Source organism: Hypanus sabinus, chromosome 10, assembly GCF_030144855.1.
Source record: "Hypanus sabinus isolate sHypSab1 chromosome 10, sHypSab1.hap1, whole genome shotgun sequence".
In the NCBI taxonomy this organism is placed as follows: Eukaryota; Metazoa; Chordata; class Chondrichthyes; order Myliobatiformes; family Dasyatidae; genus Hypanus; species Hypanus sabinus.
Window position 1 is genome coordinate 86,037,002 of NC_082715.1, and position 18,779 is coordinate 86,055,780.

The following is an 18,779-nucleotide window of genomic DNA, read 5'->3' on the forward strand; positions in this document are numbered from 1 at the left end:
GAAGGATAGTTTGCGGTTTGCATGAGGACCTTACAAGAGATTCATGTCCCGCAATATGAAAAGGACAAAAATAGGACACAGCAGTGAGAGAGGAAGGGAAAGTAAGATCCTCCCCATTTCAACTCTGATTTGATTTTTTCTCCATGTAGCTTCACTTTCATTGTTGCTTTGTGGGATATGGGTATAACTGGCATATCCAGAATTTATTCCTAGCTCCTAATTATCCCCAACATGATGGTTGCTGAGCCAGCTTCTTGAACCAATGAAGTCCTTCTGCTGAATCGTTGCCAGAATTGGAATCAAGTTTATTATCACTGACATTTGACCATTGTAGCCTGCTGGCAGTAATATTAGATTTGATCAAGGGGAAAAAAAAGTTAAAATAAATGGAATCCTAAACAAAAAAGTCTGTTTGCTCGTCTCTTTCCAATAACATTTTAACGTACTACCAACTTCTGGCTTGTATCCCATCCATTAGAACTATACTTAAAAGGCAGTGACTACCACAAACTTTGGACAGAAGAACAATTTGGAAACTAGTAGAATATTTCTCCAGTTGTTGTTGTTTCATACAAAATGCTTTAGTTTTGTTTGAGCAACATTTCAAGAAACATTAGACAATTGTTTCTGAAATTATTGTAAGAGTGTCTGCAGTATAAAACACCTTCTGAACTTTAACACCCAGTGAATATGATGAAGGGCACCAAGCTGTCCTGCTCTCAACATTTGATTAACTTTAATGGCCTTTGAAAACTTCAAATGACTTTGAAAAAAATAGCTACACTTCTCATTACTCCCCTCAGAGAGGAGATACAAGAGCCAGAAGACATGCTCACAATGTTTTAGGAACAGTTTTGTCCCCACCACCGTAAGATTTCTGAATAGTCCATGATCACTACCTCACTAATCTCCTTTTACACTATTTACTTATTTTCGTATAATACTTTTTGTATATTGTACAATACTGCTACCACAAACCACAAATTTCATAAGATATATCAGTGATGATAATCCTGATTCTGAGTCATAAATCTGCTTGGCTCATAGCTTATTTTAGTGTTGTATTTTAAACTGAATCTTCTGAGGATTTAAACACCCTAAAATCTCAGTAGATGCTTCTGCACACATGACAGAGCAGGTTCATCTGATTTTGAAATGGTCTTTGTGTGTTTAGGGTGTTCAAGTGTACTCATGCCCATAGAAAGTTAACCAGCCTGTAGCAGACACTAAGTATAGGAAATAAATTTTGGAGTACCGATCAGAAATCCAGCTCACTACCCCAGAATTACTAGACATCTATGTTGCACTTCACTGATCTAAGAGGGTTATGAAGCCCTGATCCTCTAAGTATGGGATGATAAATCATTTTACCTTGTGTCTTCTAGACAAGAATTTATTATTAATTTGACAGGTCTGAAATCCAGTGAACAAGTAGAAATTTACAAACGTGAGCTTGCTTATCTATCCAACCCTTGTGTGGCTCCAAACAATAAATCGGTAATGCCTTGGAAACAGTGTTTACTACTGAGCAGGTTGCTTAACCAGAAGAGGATGGAATCAGGTTGAGGAAAGGATGTCTCTACAAAATTATGAAGGGGCTTGATGGGATTAGGAGAAGATTCTTCTTTTGTTGGCGGGGTGAAAACTGCATTTAATAGACAATTACTAATGGGTGCAATGAGGTACTCAGTAGAAACCTTTATTCTAACAATCAAAGAAATATGGACCTTGTTGCCACAAGATGTACTCAAAGAAAACTGTGCTGATACAGTTACGTGTGGCTGGAATAGTCACACCAGAGACAGCCAAGCCTCTGGGTTGTAAATCTGAGGTGTCACTCGGCAACATGAAGCTTCATGCCTATTCCTTAATTATTTTCTGCCTTCTGCACTTAGTGGCTATTTTACTAGGTACTGGAGTGAAACCCAGTGTGGTCCTCGGCAGTCATAGCCCATCCACTTCAATGTTCAACGTGCTATATATTCAGAGATACTCCTTTGTTCACCATTGTGTAACACATGGTTTTTCTGTGTTGTTGTCACCTTTTTGTCAGCTTGAACCAGTCTGTCCGTTCTCCTTTGACCTCCTTCATTAACCAGTTGCTTTCACCCACAGAGCTCCTGCTCCCTGGAATTTCTTGTTTTTTTACCCCACACCATTCTCTGTAAATTCAAGAGACTGTTGTGCATGAAACTCCCAGTTTCTGAGACACTGAAACTGCCCCATCTGGCACTAATAATAATTCCAGTGTCAAAGTCACTTAGGTCACATTTCTTCACCACTGTGATGCTTGGCTTGAACAACAACTGAACCTCGTGACCATGTCTGCATGCTTTTATGCATTGAGTTGCTGCCACATGAGTGGTTGATTGGATAATTGCATTAACCAGCAGGAGTACCGAGTGAAGTGGCCACAGAGTGTATGCCAGGATAGTGATCCATATTGGTTCACTGAAAACAAATACAAGCACTTTGTGTCCAGAGACCACAATTTATTAGTTTCAAAATAGTTATGGAAAAAGATTGAAGAGGTCTGCAGGCTGAAGTCCTCAACTGGAGCAAGGCCAACTTTCAGTGCATTAGGCAGGATCTAGCTGAAGTTGATTGGATGACTCTTTTTAAAGGCAAAAAGAAGAGTTAGTAATGCTTTTAAATGGATCATATCAAGAGTCCAGGGATGGAATGTCCCTCCCTGTATAGGTAAAGGGTAAGCATATCAAGTTTTGGGACGTTGGTTGAAAGAAGATATCAAGGCTCTGGTAAAGGAATGAAAGGAATCATACACCATTTTTAGGCAGCTAGGTATGAATGAATCCCTTATCAAAAATGAGAAGTTTAAGGCCAGAATTAGGAGGGAAAACAGAAAAGCTAAAAAAGAGCATAAAATGGTTTTGGAAAATTGGGATAATCCCAAGAGGTTTTTCAGTTCTACTAATACTAAAAGGATAACTAGTGCGAGACTTAGTCTTTTTAAAGACCATCAGTCCACCTATGTGTGGAGCTGCAGGAGGTGCTGAGAATTTTTACTATTTCTTCTTGATGTTTACCAAGAATATCATGGATGCCAAAGAAATGAAGGTAATAAGTATTAGAGTAATGGATTATGTGCATTTTACAAGGAAGGAGGTGTTTGCAACCTTGAAGCAAATTAAGTGGGCAAATCCACAGGGCCTGACCAAGTGCAGCCCTGGATTTTATGAGAGGCCAGGGAATTTTATGGTTGTCTATGGTAGAGGTATTTTCAACATCACTAGCCACTGGTAAAGTTCCAGAAGACTGTAGGGTGCCTAATGTTGCTCTATTGTTCAAGAAGGGTAGCAAGGACAGGTCAAGGCTGCTGGGTCTGAGTTCAGTTATGGGGAAGTTATTGCAGCAAATTCAGAGACAAAAGCTCCATCACTTGAATAGTCAAGGCCTATTCAGAAAAAGTCTTGTGTATAAGCCATCATGTCTGATAAATATTTTGGAGAGTTTTGAAGAGGTAACTAAGAGGAGAGATAAAGCAAGTGCAGTGAATGTTGTCAAGTGAGGTGCTCCATGGGTCAGTGTTGGGACTCTGTTATTCTGTAAATTATTTGGATGCTAATGTACATGGCACAATTTGCAATTTACTGATGATATTAATTTAGGGGTCTCACTGATGAAACAGGTTACAATAGATTGCAAAGAGATCTTGATCGATTAGGGAGATGGGCTAAGGCATGATGTCATCTCAGACAAGTGTGAGTTGACATACTTTGGAGAGAGAAACCAGGGTGGGATTTGCACAGTGGATGCTAGGGCACTATTGAGTGTCATGAAACAGAGGGTCCTGGGGGTATTAGTGCATAGTTTGCTAAAAGAGGCAAGTAGGCAAGGTAGTGAAGAAGGCATTTAGCATGCTGTGCTTCATCAATCAGGAGTATGGACATTGTATTGAAGTTATACAAGTCATTGGTGAGATTGTACTTGGAGTATTGTGTACAGTTTTAGTCATCCTGCTATAAGAAAGACAATATCAAGCTACAAAGGGTGCAGATGAGATTCATGAAGATGCTCCCTTAACTGGAGGGTCTGAATTATAGACAGAGGCTGGCCACACTAGATCATTATTCCCTGGAGTGCAGGAGAATGAGGGGTAACCTCTTAGAAGTTTATAAAATTATGAGGGGTATGCATAAGGTTGATAGTCATAGTCTTTTCACAGGGTTGGGGAGTATAAAACTAGTGGACACAGATACAAAACAGTGGGACGAGATTTAAAGAGTTCTGAGGAGGTAACTACTTTACACAGAGGGTATAGAGTACATGAATCACCTGTCAGAGGCAGTGGTCAAAACAGGTACAATTGCAACATTTAAGAAGCATTTGGATAGGTATATACAGGGTAGGATCTCAGAGGGTTATGGGCCAAATGCAGGCAAATAAGACTAGCAGAAAGGATACTGTGGTTGGCATCATCCAGGTGGGTGAAAGGGCCTATTTCTATGCTCTATTACTGTAGGACTTTTAAGCATTTATGCAAGATTTCTTTCTCATCAGGAGAACAGGAATTAGCAATTTTCATGATTATTTCTGAAATAAATGATTTTGAACTGCCTGAGTTGAGAGAAAGTGATTCTTTCTGATCTGATACAGTAGATGCCAATCACTGCACCAGCAACAATCACCCGTTAATGTGTCCCTAAAGGCCCATGAAGCATTTATGCCCACAGTTCATTAATACAGTTGGGAATGTGCAATTTGTAGAAAATGGATCAACTAATGCAAACATAGAGAGATTCTTCCAGGTTTATTTTCAGGCCCAGAGACACCACTGTTCAAGCAGTGCCATCAACACCAAAAGGCCAATGATGGTCTTCAAACAATGAGCCTAGGGGCCCACTCAACTTCTCATGCAGCTTGACAGTACCTGCTTCATTTCTGCTGGCAGCTTGCTCAGTTGGGGAGATGGAGGTCTGTTCAGCTACCCCACTGACAGCATCTGCAGCTGTAAATGCCAAGCCTTGGGGGAGCTGAAGTCTGTTCGTGGTGAAGGTAGAGGCTGAAGGCAGCTTTGAATGATTGTAATATGTAGAACTCCAGAAGATCCTGCTCCTTCAAATAATATTTCATATTTTAAAGTTTTATCATGCTTGGCAGCTAAATATTAGGCCACAGTAATGATACTTCAGCAAATTGGACTGAACAGGAGACGTCCTCCTTCTTCAAAGAAAGGGGCATCCCTTCCTCCACCATCAATGTCTTCCATTTCGTGCACGTCTGCCCTCACTCCATATTCCTGCCACCCCACCAGAGATCAGGTTCCTCTTTATCCTCACCCACTACCTCACCAGCCTCCGTATCCAGCACATAATTCTTTGAAACTTCTGACTTTTCCAGTGGTATCCCACCACAAGCACATCTTTCTGTCCCCCCCTTCTGCTTTCTGCAGAGGTTGCTCACTATGCAACTCCCTTGTCCATTCATCCCTCCCCATTCTCCTCCTGGCACATACCCTTGCAAGCTGAGCAAGTGCTACAACTCCTCCCCCACTACTATTCAGAGCCCAAACAGTCCTTCCAGGTGAGGCGACACTTCACCTGTGAGTCTGCTGGTATCATCTACGGTATCCAGTGCTCCTGGTGTGGCCTCCTGTATATCAGTGAGACCGCTTCGCCAAGCACCTGTGCTCCATCCGCCAGAAAAAAGCAGGATCTCCCAGTGGCCAACTATTTTAATTCCACTTCCCATTCCCATTCTGACATGTCTATCCATGGCCTCCTCTACTGTCACAACAAGGCCACACTCAGCTTGGAGGAACAACACCTTATATTCCATCTGGGTAGCTTCCAAACTGATAGCATGAACACTGATTTCTCAAACTTCTGGGAATGCATTGCCACCCCCCCCCCCCCACCATTCTCCATTCCCACTTCCCTCTCTCACCTCTGATGTTCTTCCTCCTTTTCTTTCTTCCATGCCCTTCTGTCCTCTCCTTGCAGATTACCCCCTCTCCAGATCTGTATCTCTCACGAATCAACTTCCAAGCACTTTACTTCACCCTTCTTCTCTTCTAGTTTCACCTATCACCTTGTATTCCAGACCTGATGAAGGCTTTCGGCCCAAAAATATCGACTGTACTTTTATCCAAAGATGCAGTCTGGCCTGCGGAGTTCCTTCAGCATTTTGTGGGTGTTGAACAGGACAAGCCTCTGACCGCACCCACTCACTTTCACCAAAGGAACAGAAGCAAGCAAAAACTCGAATCTGCATACTTAAAGGGACTTTATCAATATAGGTGACTGCTGAGACTGCCTGCAAACAAAAACAAAATGGCTCAAACTAATTTTATAGCAGATACTCTTAAGTTTCCAGTTGTCACAGTCTGGCTTTGAAGAAGCAGAATACAACAAGGTTGAACTTCTTGCAATTGTATGCATTTCCTGACACACTTTTCCTTGGTAAAATGAGCTCTCACTTGATGAACAAAGTCGTCAGCCCATACCTCACCTCTATTCTTTTGTTGCTAAAATGACTTCAGTATAAGATGCAGGAAGCAAAAAATAAATCACACTGGTATAGAACTCTATTGTCATTTCAAGGACATCTTGTCCCATGGGGAAATCAAGTTACCTGCAAGCAAAACATAAAGTAACAAATTCTGTTAACATCCCAGCATGTACTGCCAGCTGTGTCTACTAAAGCTTCTTACTTTCTGTTGGCGGCAGTAAATTTAATAATGATGCAAGCAGTTATAGGTGGAAGGAAGCCCCAGATAGAATCATCAATTAAGTGAGCTCTGGGCTTGTTATTGATTTATTTACTTGTCCCTTTGTGACTTATGGCAATGACACTAATGTTTTCGACAACGTGAAATCGAAAATAATTTTACCTTGAGATTTTCTGTTCAGGGCAACGCATTTAATTAACTTGTTGATTCTTTTTATTCATCTGGAACCATAATAGGACAACACAGATGACTGAACAGAAAGATATCTGAGGAAACTTTCCTCTAATCAGCTACTGACTCTTCTGCTTGCTTAGCTACAGCTAATTAAGGCAAAATATCTCAAGCTTTCAAGTCTTCCATATTTGTGCAGCTAAGTGCAGGCTGCAGTTGTGCCACACAGGTGTCTGATTTTCATTTTGCAACTGCTGTCACTATAACAGGATTATGATTAATGTAACTTTCACACCGGTGCATCAAAAACATCAGCTTGCATTTATGTAGTTAGTCTCACTGGAACAGCATCAAGTCAGATTTGATACCTGGTCGCAGAAGGGACCATCAGGGCATGTGAAGCATAGTTAACATCAATAGTCAGATGCTCTTTAGGTTTTCAGTTGTCACAGGACAAAGAAGGAGAATACAACAAGGTTTAACTTGCAATTGTGTGCATTGCTTGACACACTTTACCTTGGTGAAATGAATTTAATGGTAACATGGCAAAGAAAGTAGTCAAAGTAGGTGAAGCTTTATCATGCATTGATCAGACTGCACTTCAAAGTTTAAACTAAGTCTATTATCAATTGTATCCAGGTGTATTTTTTTTTATACAAGATAAAATTTTCTGGGATTTCATCCTACCCATGATGATCTCTATCCAAATTTCTTCCAAGTTATTTGGCTGTATTTTAAGATGTTCCAATTCTTTGTGTGATGTAATTTGGAAGAATCTATAAAGTCATTTGATACAAGGTCGAATTCAGTTTGGAGTTGGGAGAAAGATTTGAGCGCCTCTCCATCCTCTCCATCAAACATTTGGCCCACAAGAACCAGGCCTGTTTGCGCCCTTCTGTTAAAACCAGAATCTAGTCTTGCTGGAATAAAATCTGAAATGAATGCAACTCTGGTTGCCCTTGATATGGTCATTGGAAGATCTAATTTTTTCCTAATTCTATCGAATACTTTTAATGTATAGTTAACCCATTCATTCTGAGTCTCAACATTCTTCCATACATTTGGATTTAAAAAGGGAGGAGCTGCTAAAGATAACTCACCAATTTAATTTAGATTGATTTTAACATTAGATGTTAAACTTAAGTGGGAATTGGAGTAAATATCATAATAGAAGAGGAAGAGAGGGAGAGGTCTTGGGAGTCATGGCATAAATGCTTGAATAGTCCCAATTAGAGGGAATTTTCTTGGAAAATAAGGATGAGGTACTTTAGAACCCCATTAGTAATATCATTATACACAGAAAAATCAGCAGACTTTGCTGGACAGGCTGTGGCCCAATGGGAGATTTTGCACATATATTCTGGGACTGTCCCAAATTAAGGGAATTTTGGTACAAGGTCACTGAGGAAATAAGAAGGATTTTAGACATAAGTATATCCTTTGAACCTAGTCATTTAATTTTAGGCAACCTCCTGCAAACTGCATTAGAGAAGAATAAACTATATATATATATATAAAACTATATACATGTTAAAATTCTTGATTCTGATTGCTCATAAAATGATAACTGTCAACTGGCTTAAATCTCATTCACCCACTTTGGAACAATGGATAGAGAGATTGAAAGAAGTGAACTGAGTAGAAATTATCACTGCAAGTTTACAACTGGAAATAGACCCTTACTTGGAAAGATGGAACTCTGTTGTAGAGTGCCTGGCACAGGGGCCTGGTAAAATGTAGGACTCGAGCTGATTTACTGAGGACTGTGATTTTATTTAAAATAGATGAGGGGTGATGTAAAATATGTAGATCATGTGTATGTTTATGTTTGTATGTAATTGTATGTATGTGCTCTTTGTTTCTCTACTCTCTTCAACCCCTGGTATTGTCAATATAGGTATTTACCATTGTCAAGTAGACTATGGACTGATAGCCAATGCTTATTTGTAGATACGTGCTTGTTCAATAAAGTTCAAAAAATCTATTATCAAAGTATGTATATGTCATTATATACAGAACAACCCTGAGATTAGTTTAGTTGCGGGCATACACAATAAATCCAATTACCATAATGGAATTAAGGCACCCAACTGGGCAGGCAACCAGTGTGAAAAAGACAACAAACTGTGCAAATGCAGAAACAATGAGATCAGCTTTGGGCCCTTTATCAAGAAAGGATATGCTGGCACTGAAGAGGGTCCCGGGAGGTTCACAAGAATGATTCTGGGAATGAAGCGGTTAAGGTCTGGCTCTGGGCCTGTACACACCGAAGTTTAGAAGAGTCAGCAGAGACCTCATTGAAAACTATCAAATACTAAAAGGCTTAAATAGAATGGACTTGGAGGGGATGTTTCCTATAGTGCTGGGGTCTAGAACATCCTCAGAAAGAAACAGAGCTGAGGATTAATTTCTTTAGCCAGAGGATGGTGAATCAATGGAATTCATTGCCACAGATGGTTGTGGAGGCCAAATCATTGTGTATATTTAAAGTAGAGGTTGATAGGTTCTTGATCAGTAATGGTGTCAAAGGCGGCAGAAGATTTAGTTTCTATGCTGTAGTATTGTATGAGTCTGAGTGCAGGTCAATGGAACTATATAGATTAACAGTTTAGCATGGACTTGATGGGCCAAAGGGCCTGTTTCTGTACAGTAGTGTTCTTTGACTCTATAACTCTAACAGGGTTAAGAGAGATAATCAATCAGTTATGATGGAATGGCAGAGCAGACTCAATGGGTGAAATGAAATTCTGCTCCTTTTTCTCATGGTGTTAGTCAGCCCTGCTACTATTTTGTTAGAGAAGGAAACTCAGAGCTTAGAGCCTTCCCAAATGAAGGCACAGCCAACAGTTTTGGGAAAATTAAAATTAAAGCCACTTGCTGAAATTCATTTATCTTATGTCAGTGTATGGATCAGAGAAGGTTACAAAGTTAGGGAATGTTAACGTCATGGAGGAACTTAGGCAGTAATTTTAAAACAACCTGATTAAAAGCAATAGTGAATGGTGAACTTAATATTCAAGAGAAAGAATAGTGTTTGCACAATAAAATGTTAAACTTCCCACAAGGTGTATTGTAATTAAGTTTAGATGAATGCAGTGCAGGGACGTCTGCCCTGACTCTTTCACTCCTTTCCTTAAAAATTATCCCAACAACAGAACTCAGCTGTTCATCCTGTTGTGTCCTCCCTCTGGTTAAACCTCCTTTTCATGTGATTCTGCTTCTGTACTGTCTCAAATAGTTTCTTTGCCTTGTAAAAAAAAATGGGAATGGCAAAATCAGCTTCTATATAAACTCAGAAACAGCTTGGAATGCTTTACTGCCAGACGTAATCTCTTCCACCTCAGACAACTGGAACCCTAGCTAGTTTCATTGTATTCACCGGTAAGAAAAATCAGGCCTATCATTTGATCTCTTGATTGGTGTGGTAGAATTATTGCAGAATGTTCCACCAGATCACTGGTAGTGACTTCAGCAAGTGAACATAGCTTTTGTTTTATCAAACTCACTTTTCACTGATACTTACAGATCTATTTTCTGAGTAGGTGTTGTAATCCTCGGAGCAGTATTTAATGCAGGTGAGCTAGGATAAATGTTGTTCCTTCATTACTCAAAACATTGCAGTGGGTCAATAGAGTGATAGGCACTGAAATTTGTAGGACTGATTTGGACTGTGCTCTATATAAGCTTCCTTGTGCCCACTCCATCTCACCCTCTCAGATATTCATCCACTCCTTGCCTTCCCTGTGTTTATCACATGCGGTAGGTGTCGATACAGGCCATACAGCTCTTAAAGCTTGGTCTTCTGTCCAATGAGATCATGGCTGAAGTTTGGCCTCAATTTCAATCATCCGCTCTTTTATGATTTTCCTCTTTTTCACAGGAATAGGATCAAAATACCTCAAGCAAGTTCCATACATCAAAAAAAAGTGTGAAGAGTGAGTCTGTCCTCATAATCTAATTCTAATCCCAGGTATAATTTCAGTGAATCTGTGCTACACTTAATCAATACAGTGTATCCTTTCACAGATGTTCTTTTTAAAATACTGTACAGCACTGCAGATACGGAGCAAACTATTGCTATAAACACGTAAAATACTTTCCCCTTTGGATGAAGACTTGTATTACTTTTGTGATTTTGATGAGTATAGGGTAGCTATTAATTTCCAGTCCTACCCTTATCCTGTTTAGGCTGAGGTATTAGCATTGACAATTAGGTTACATTCAGAGAATGCTCATAAAAAATGTTTGAGATTCATGTTGTGCACTGAGCCCAATTGAGATGGAAAGCATCACAGTGGAATCTGGAAAGCAGACAACAATCCAACAGTCAAGGACCTGGCAACAGAGAGACACGTATTGGCAATCAGAGCTGAGCCCCCACGCTTCACGGGATGAAAGCAGCCAACTAAATTAGCACAGTTGGTTTCCTGGCGAGGTATTGCATTTGCAAATGCAATTTCCTCATTTGAACTGAGATGATGTGGTTACTGTAAAAGATGTTCTGCAAGTTAATGATGTCTTTGAATCTGTCATTTCAATATTCTGATTAAAATGGTGAGGTAAAGAAAAAGAAATCACACCATTACATCTTAAGTAAAGAGAAAAATGTAGCACCCAAAGTATATCTCAAGTTTTGAACTTTGCTTAACCCCCTCCTACCACAGTTCAACACTGATGGGTTACTTTTAAATTAACTGTGAATGCAACTCAATAATTAGCAGAAGCATTTTTTTCTTAATTTTGCTTGAAATTTTTTCAGTCATCTTAAAATAAAAAGATGTGACAACTCATTTGAAACAAGCACACAATTTGAGATAAAAGCCTGTCATTGGGATGGGTGCAGAGGGGTGGGCAGGAAAGAGTTGTGGAGTCAGACATGGAGGCAGTTCAGAGGGGGTGTCTTCACCACTGAGAAGGACAAAGGTTACACGTAATAAAAGCAACCTACCTGCATATCCTTCCACACACCGGCATGAAAAGTAGCCAATTAGTTCTGTGCAAGAGGCACCATTTTCACAAGGCAAGCTCGCACATTCATTGGTTTCTGTCTGACGGAAGTGTCCTTCATATCCAGTCTTGCAGTGGCAAGTGTAATTGTAAATGTGATCCAGGCAGGTGCCATGCTCAGTGCACAAGTTTCCAATGCAGTAGTCTATGTCAATCTCACAGAATTGGCCTGCATATCCAGGGGGACATATACACCTAGGGGAAAGGGGAGTAGATTAAATTGCAGATGGAAAACTTGTAATTGGGAGGAACATTAAATCAACTACTTCTTTCCAATGAATTTTTTCCATCTCCTGTTGAGATGCATGAAATGCAGTACAAGTTTCTCACCTGCTACAAATCCTTCTTTAGCCATATTAGCATATTCAATGAAAAAATTTCATTTGTTTCTCAATTAATGGTCACAAGGACCGTTCAAATCTCTCCCCTGATCTTCAACCAACAGAAAACCTTATTAGTGCAAAAATTTCTTAACTGTTTCTAAGCAACTAAAATGTTAATGCTAATTCCAGCTCATGTACTCCAATAGCTCCTTTGAGTCAAGAGATTATAGTCTCAGGTCTTTCTCAAAATATCTGAACATCACATGTAGACACTGACATTCTAGAACAATGCTGAAGGAGTGCTGCACTAACATGGATATTGTTTGTCAGGTGAAAACCAGGTTACAATCTGTTATCTTGCATTCAGTGCAGAAAAGCCATGACAATACTTTGAAGAATGATACAGGATTCTCTGTAACTCTTTATCTATTAAAGCCTAAATGAATGACCACGCACAAGAAATACATTTTATTTTAACCATAGATAATCAGACACTGGTACTATGTAGCATTAGTTATAATAACTCTTCTTCATGGCTGCACGCCTCGTTTCTCCACACATTACAGCTCCTATAGTCCTTTCTATCGTGAGAACAATATAACATCCAAAGTTGAGTTCACATGTGTAAGGTGAGGAATAGGAGGTTTAGAAGGGAATTGAGGAATGCTTTCAACCTGAGGATGACTGTAATCTGGAAGCCACTGTGAGAGCAGATAGTGGGGGCAGGTACTCTCACAACATTTAAGAAGTATCTGGACAATAATTTGAATGACTGGTGTATGGAAAACTGGGTCACATGCTAGACAAAGGAATTAGGGCTGATGTGGACAGACTGGATTGCATGGGTGTGCGTGCACTGCTAAGGGTCCTGATTTTTGCTGTTTAACACAACAACCCTATCTCTCATGCACTTTGAAAATACATGAACCTCTCTCTGATTGGTAAGGAGAAATGGCTTCATTAGAGTTCCACAAACAAGAGTGTCCAAGATGCTGTGGAACCTCTGAGATAGACCAAAAGTTACATATAACTAACTTAGTACTGGAAAACTTTCATGGAACATCCTTTAACTTATTGAAATGGGGAAGTCAACACAAGGTGTCATCGAAGAGGAATTTGGAATGACAAGCATAGTGGGTTCAGTGGCAAGATAGGATAGAGCTAATTCAACAGGGAAAAGTAGGTGGTGGATATGCCTAGAATGGCAAATGCACACTGGATGGACCCAGCACATTGCACTGGCAGCTTAAAGGCCTGGGCTGCTGGTTTAGTGGTGCCTGCTATGAAGGCTGGAATTCAGATACTCCTGCTGAGGATGTTAAATTTAGTTATTTAAAAATGAAGAGCTAATACCCATAATTGTGGCTACAAAGTTACCTCATTGTTGTAAAAAAAAATGTAGTTGATTCACTAATGTCATTAAAGAAAGGACAACGTCCTTAATCACATGAATGCCCTCTGAAGTGAGCAGGTCAATCCCTAGTGACAAGCAAGGTTTATTAAATTCTGACCTTGTAGGTGACGCCCACATCCTTTAAAAGAAGTGAACAGCATACTCCAATATCACGTTATGTGGCTCATTGCCAGATATTCTCTGTATGAAGACCTGAAAATGTTAATTCACGTATTTGTTGTGTAAGGGCTGAAGAGAACTGTATGCTGCTACATTTAATCATGGCCTATATTTTCAAGGGCATCTGGGAATTGCTCTAAATGAGCTCAGTCTGAGGTCAGTGGAAGACATGCAATGACCCAAAAATGTTGTATCTATATCACCAGATGCTTTCTGAGTTCTCCTTCTTGTTCAAAGTAATCATTTAAAAAAGTGACTTGAATTCTTATCACACTTTTCCTGACCCAGAACTTTTTAGTGTGAATTAGAACCAATGCAGCACTTGTAAAGTGCTATTGTAAGGTAATTGGGAAGAAGAGCTGAAACCATGATTCAGTAGAAGTGTTTTAAAGGGTATTGAGAGAGGTGCTGAAGAAAAAAATCCAGAATGTTGAATGTTAGTTGCTGAAGATGCAGCCGTTAGGGGAGAACAGAAAGGGGGATCTCTGAAGATTGAATAACAGAGGTTCAAGGCTGAGATATGGTAGGTTCAAAATGTAGAAAGGGGAGAATGAGCTTATTGGAGCTTGACCAAGATAGATTTGATGGGTGCAATACACAAGATGCTGAAGGGACTCAGAAGGTCAGGCAGCATCTATGGAAGGAAACAAAGAGCTGATGTTTTGTGTCAAGACACTTTATCTGGGCAGAAAGATAGGGTCATAGAGAAGTACAGCACAGAACCAGGCCCTTTGTCCCAGCTAGTCTATGCTAAAACCATCTAACCTACCTACTAGAGGGGCGATAGACCACGTAAAAAGTGGAGAGAAGGGGAGGAGCAAGAGTTGGCAAGTGATGGTGGATCCCAGGGAGAACTTGGAGAATTCAGTATCATGTCAGCTTCCAGTAAAGTGCTTTTGCTGCAACACACAAAAAATGCTGGAGGAACTCAGCAGGCCAGGCAGCATCTATGGAAATGAACAAACTGTCAGCGTTTTGGGCTGAGCCCTTTCGTCTGGACTGGAGATAAAGAGAAGTCAGAGTAAGTAGATGGGAGGGAGGGGAGACAGTAGAACATGGTGGAAGGTAATAGGTGACACTGGGAGAGGGGGAGGAGTGAAGTAAATAGCTGGAATGTTGATTAGTGAAGGAGATAAAGGACTGGAGGAAGGAGGAAATCTGATAGGATAAAAGGCCATGGAAGAAAGGAAAGGGGAGGAGATAAGATGAGAGAGGGAAACATGAAATGCGGAATGGTGAAGGGGCGGGGCAATTATCAGAATTTCGAGAAGTCAATGTTCATATCATCAGGTTGGAGGCTACCCAGACGGAATATAAGGACTTGTTCCTCCAACCTGAGAGTGTCCTCATCGAGACTGACAGGTCTGAGTGGGAATGGGATGTAGCTTTGAAACGGCTGGCCATTGGGAGATGCCACTTTTTCTGGTGGATGGAGCGTAAGTGCTCAGTGAAGCAGTCTCCCAGTTTACAATTGGTCTCTCCAATATACAGGGCACCACAGCAGGAGCACTGGACACAGTAGGTGACCTCAACAGACTCGCAGGTGAAGTGTCGCCTCATGTGAGAGGACGGATTTGGGTCCTGAATGGTAGTAAGAGAGGTGGTGTAGGGGCAGGCATGGCATGTGTTCCACTTTCAAGGGCAAGTTCCCACAGGGAGCATCAGTGGAGAGGGATGTGTTGTCAAGGGAGTCGCCGAGGGAGCAAACACTGCGGAAAGTGGGGGGAGGGAAACGTTTGGTGATGGGATCCCATTGGATATGGTAAAAATGAAGAATTATATGCTGGACATGAAAGCTTATGGAGTGGTAGGTGAGGACAAGAGGAACCCTACCCCTGATATGGTGGCAGGAGGAGTGAGGGCAGATGTGCGTGAAATAGGATAGATGCAGGTAAGAGCAGCGTTGAAGGAGGAGAACACCTCATTAGTTCTGGAATGCAAAACATCATCCTGAGAGCAGAAGCCATGGAGGTGGATGAACTGAGAGAAGGGGATATCCAATTTCACAAGGGACAGGATGGGAAATGGTATAATCCAGGTAGCTGTGAGAATCAGTGGGATTATGAAATATATCAGTGGACTGTATTCAGAGGCAGAAACAAAGAGCTCAAGAAAAGGGAGGGAGCTGTCAGAAATGGACCAAGTAAATTTGAGGGCAGAGTGGAAGTTGGAGGCAAAGTTGATGAAATCGATGGGCTCAGCATGGGTGCAGGAAGCAGTACCAATGCAGTCATCAATGTAGTTTAGGAAGAGTTGGGGAGCATCATTCTTTAAGGGAAGATGGGACCTGTTCAGACGGGACAGTTTACACCTGAACTGAAGGGGAACTAATATCTTAGTATGAAGTTCTGATAGGGCTCCATGGGGACACAGACTTAAACTAGAGTTGCAGGGGGATGAGAACCATAATGCCAGAACAGATAGTGGAGTGGTTGTAGAGAAAGATGTTGCTAAGCCTACATATGAGGCCAGGAATCAAAAGATTGAGCATGGTGGGACTAATGTTCTGAGCTGCATGCATTTCAATGCAATGAGTATTGTAGGAAAGGATGATGAGCTTAGGGCATGGATCAGCATCTGGAATTATAACATTGTAGCCAGTCATGAGATTTGGTTGCAGGAGAGACAAAATTGGCAGCTCAATGTTCCAGGGTTCTGTCATTTTTGACATGATAGAGAAGGAGGAATTAAAGGAGGGGGAGAGTGTAGTGGCAATACTATTCAGGAAAATTCTCATGGCAGTGCTTAGTCAGGACAGATCGGAGAGCTAGTTTAGTGAGTCTTTATGGGTAGAACCGAGGAATAAGAAAAGTATGATCACATTAATGGGAATATATTATAGACTATCCAACAGTCAGCAGGATTTAGTGGAGCCAATATATACAGAAGTCACAGACCGTTGCAAGAGCATAAAGGTTGTGATAGTAGGTTATTTTAAACTTTCCTCATATTGATTGGGACTTCCATACTGAAAAAGGGCTGGATGGGAAAGATTTTATCAAATGTTTTCAGGAATGTTTCTTTAGTCAGTTTATTGAAGTTCCAGCTAGCGAGAATGTGATAAAAGATCTCTTATTAGGGAATGAGACAGGGCAGATTACAGAAGATTGTGTAGGGGAACACTTTACCTACAGCAATCAGAATACCATTAGATTCAAGGTAGTTGTGGAAAAGGATAGGTCTAGTCTCCAGGTTGAGATTCTAAATTGGAGAAAAGCCTATTTTGATGGCATCAGAAAGGATCTGGCAAGTGTGGATTGAGACAGGTTGTTTTCTGGCAAAGGTGTACTTGGTAAGTGGGAGGCCTTCAAAAGTGAAACTTTGAGAGTACAGAGTTCATATGTTCCTATCTGAATAAAAGGCAAGGATAACAAGCTTAGGTAACACTGATTTTGAAGTGATATTGAAGCCCTGGTTAAGAAAAATAAGGAGGTGTCTGGCAAGTTTAAGCAGACAGGAACAACTGAGATACATGAGGAGTATAATAAATGAAAGAAAACACTGAAGGAGATCAGGAGGGTTAAAGGAAGACATGTGGTTGCTCTAGCTGACAAAATGAAGGAGAATGCTAAGGGATTCTACAGATATGTGAAGAGAAAAAGGATAGCAAGGGACAAAATTGGTCCTGTGGAGGATCAGAGTGATAATCTATGTGTGGGTCCGAGAGAGATGGGGAAATCTTAAATGGATTATTTTCCATCCGTACTTAATCAACAGATGGACACAGAGCCTATAGATGTGAGAAAATGCACTGTGAGGTCATGGACCCTATAAAGGTTACAAAGGAGGAGGTGTTTTCTGTCTTGAGGCAAATTTGGGTGGATAAATCCCCAGGGTGTTTCCTCGCACCTTGTGGGAGGCTAGAGCAGAAATTGCGGGAGTCCTCACTGAGATACTTAAAACATTCTTAGCCATAGATGAGGTGCCAGAGGATTAGTGAACAGCTGATGTTTGGAGCTAAGAACAACTCCAAGAATAGCCTGGAAAGTATAAGTCAGTGAGCCTGGCATCAGTAGTGAGTACGTTATTGGAAAGTATGCTAAGGGAACATCTAAGTGGATAGATAGAGACTGATCAGGGATAATCAAAATAGATTTTTTCCTAGTAAGTCATGAATAACTAATCTTATATGGAGTTATTCAAGGAAGATACAAAGAAAGTTGATGAAACTTTTCTTGGGCCTCCAATCGGGTACAGGTATCAATTATAAACAACATTTTGATGACAACCTCTGCCATCTTCTTCAGCGATGATGACTAGGCATATCTAGTCCATTGTTATTTATACCTCCATATTCTGTCCCTCCTGATAAATTAGTCCTCATCCAATTAGGTTTCTGCTCTCCCACTTGTTTACAATCAATTCCCAGTTCTTAATTAGAGCAAGACATTCATCTTTCTTAAAATTTCTTTCCTCCAGTTTTATTTTAATGGTTTCCTTTACCAGGTGGTCCCAAATGCCTTTGGAGCAGCACAGTAATTTTGTTCCATCAAAGTCAATCCGATGGCTATTGCAAATGCAGTGTTCTCTTTCTGCTGATTTCTCTGGGTAACCCAAACAGATACATCTCCTGAGCTCCTTGATGCAGGTTTCCCTCGTGCATCACGTCTAGCCAATATACACTATTCTGCATTCATAGGGATTTCTATAAATGTCAGCTGACCCAAGTCCCACATCATCTTTGACCCACATAAGCTGTGATTTGAGCTTCCTTATGGATTTGTGGATAATATTAATTTAGTATTTCTTCAGGATCTTGGCAATCCTTTCAGAGACAGTGGAAATAAAGGGAAGACAGGAAGGCAGATGGTAGCAACAGGTTCCTCCTCATTGTTAGGTCACCTGGTTTTTCTGTAGGCCTTCTAAGGGCCTGATCGATTTCCTTCACCTTGTAGCCATTCTGTAGGAACATTGTGCATAACTGTCTTATTTCCTCAAGGAGACTCTCTGGGTCCAAAATAGTTATTACACGGTTAACCAAATTCAAAAGAACCACTCTACTTTGGGAGGTGTG

The 18,779-nt window shown here is 40.7% G+C and overlaps 1 protein-coding gene across 1 annotated transcript in view; it reads right to left on the minus strand.

Moving 5' to 3' along the window:
* Positions 1-18,779, minus strand: part of LOC132401336 (protein eyes shut homolog) — a 1,222,700-nt gene that overhangs the window by 1,098,526 nt on the left and 105,395 nt on the right. Inside the window, exon 5 of the mRNA XM_059983465.1 lies at positions 11,811-12,064. Coding sequence (XP_059839448.1) covers positions 11,811-12,064 — 254 coding nt within the window. The remainder of the gene's footprint in view (positions 1-11,810; positions 12,065-18,779) is intronic.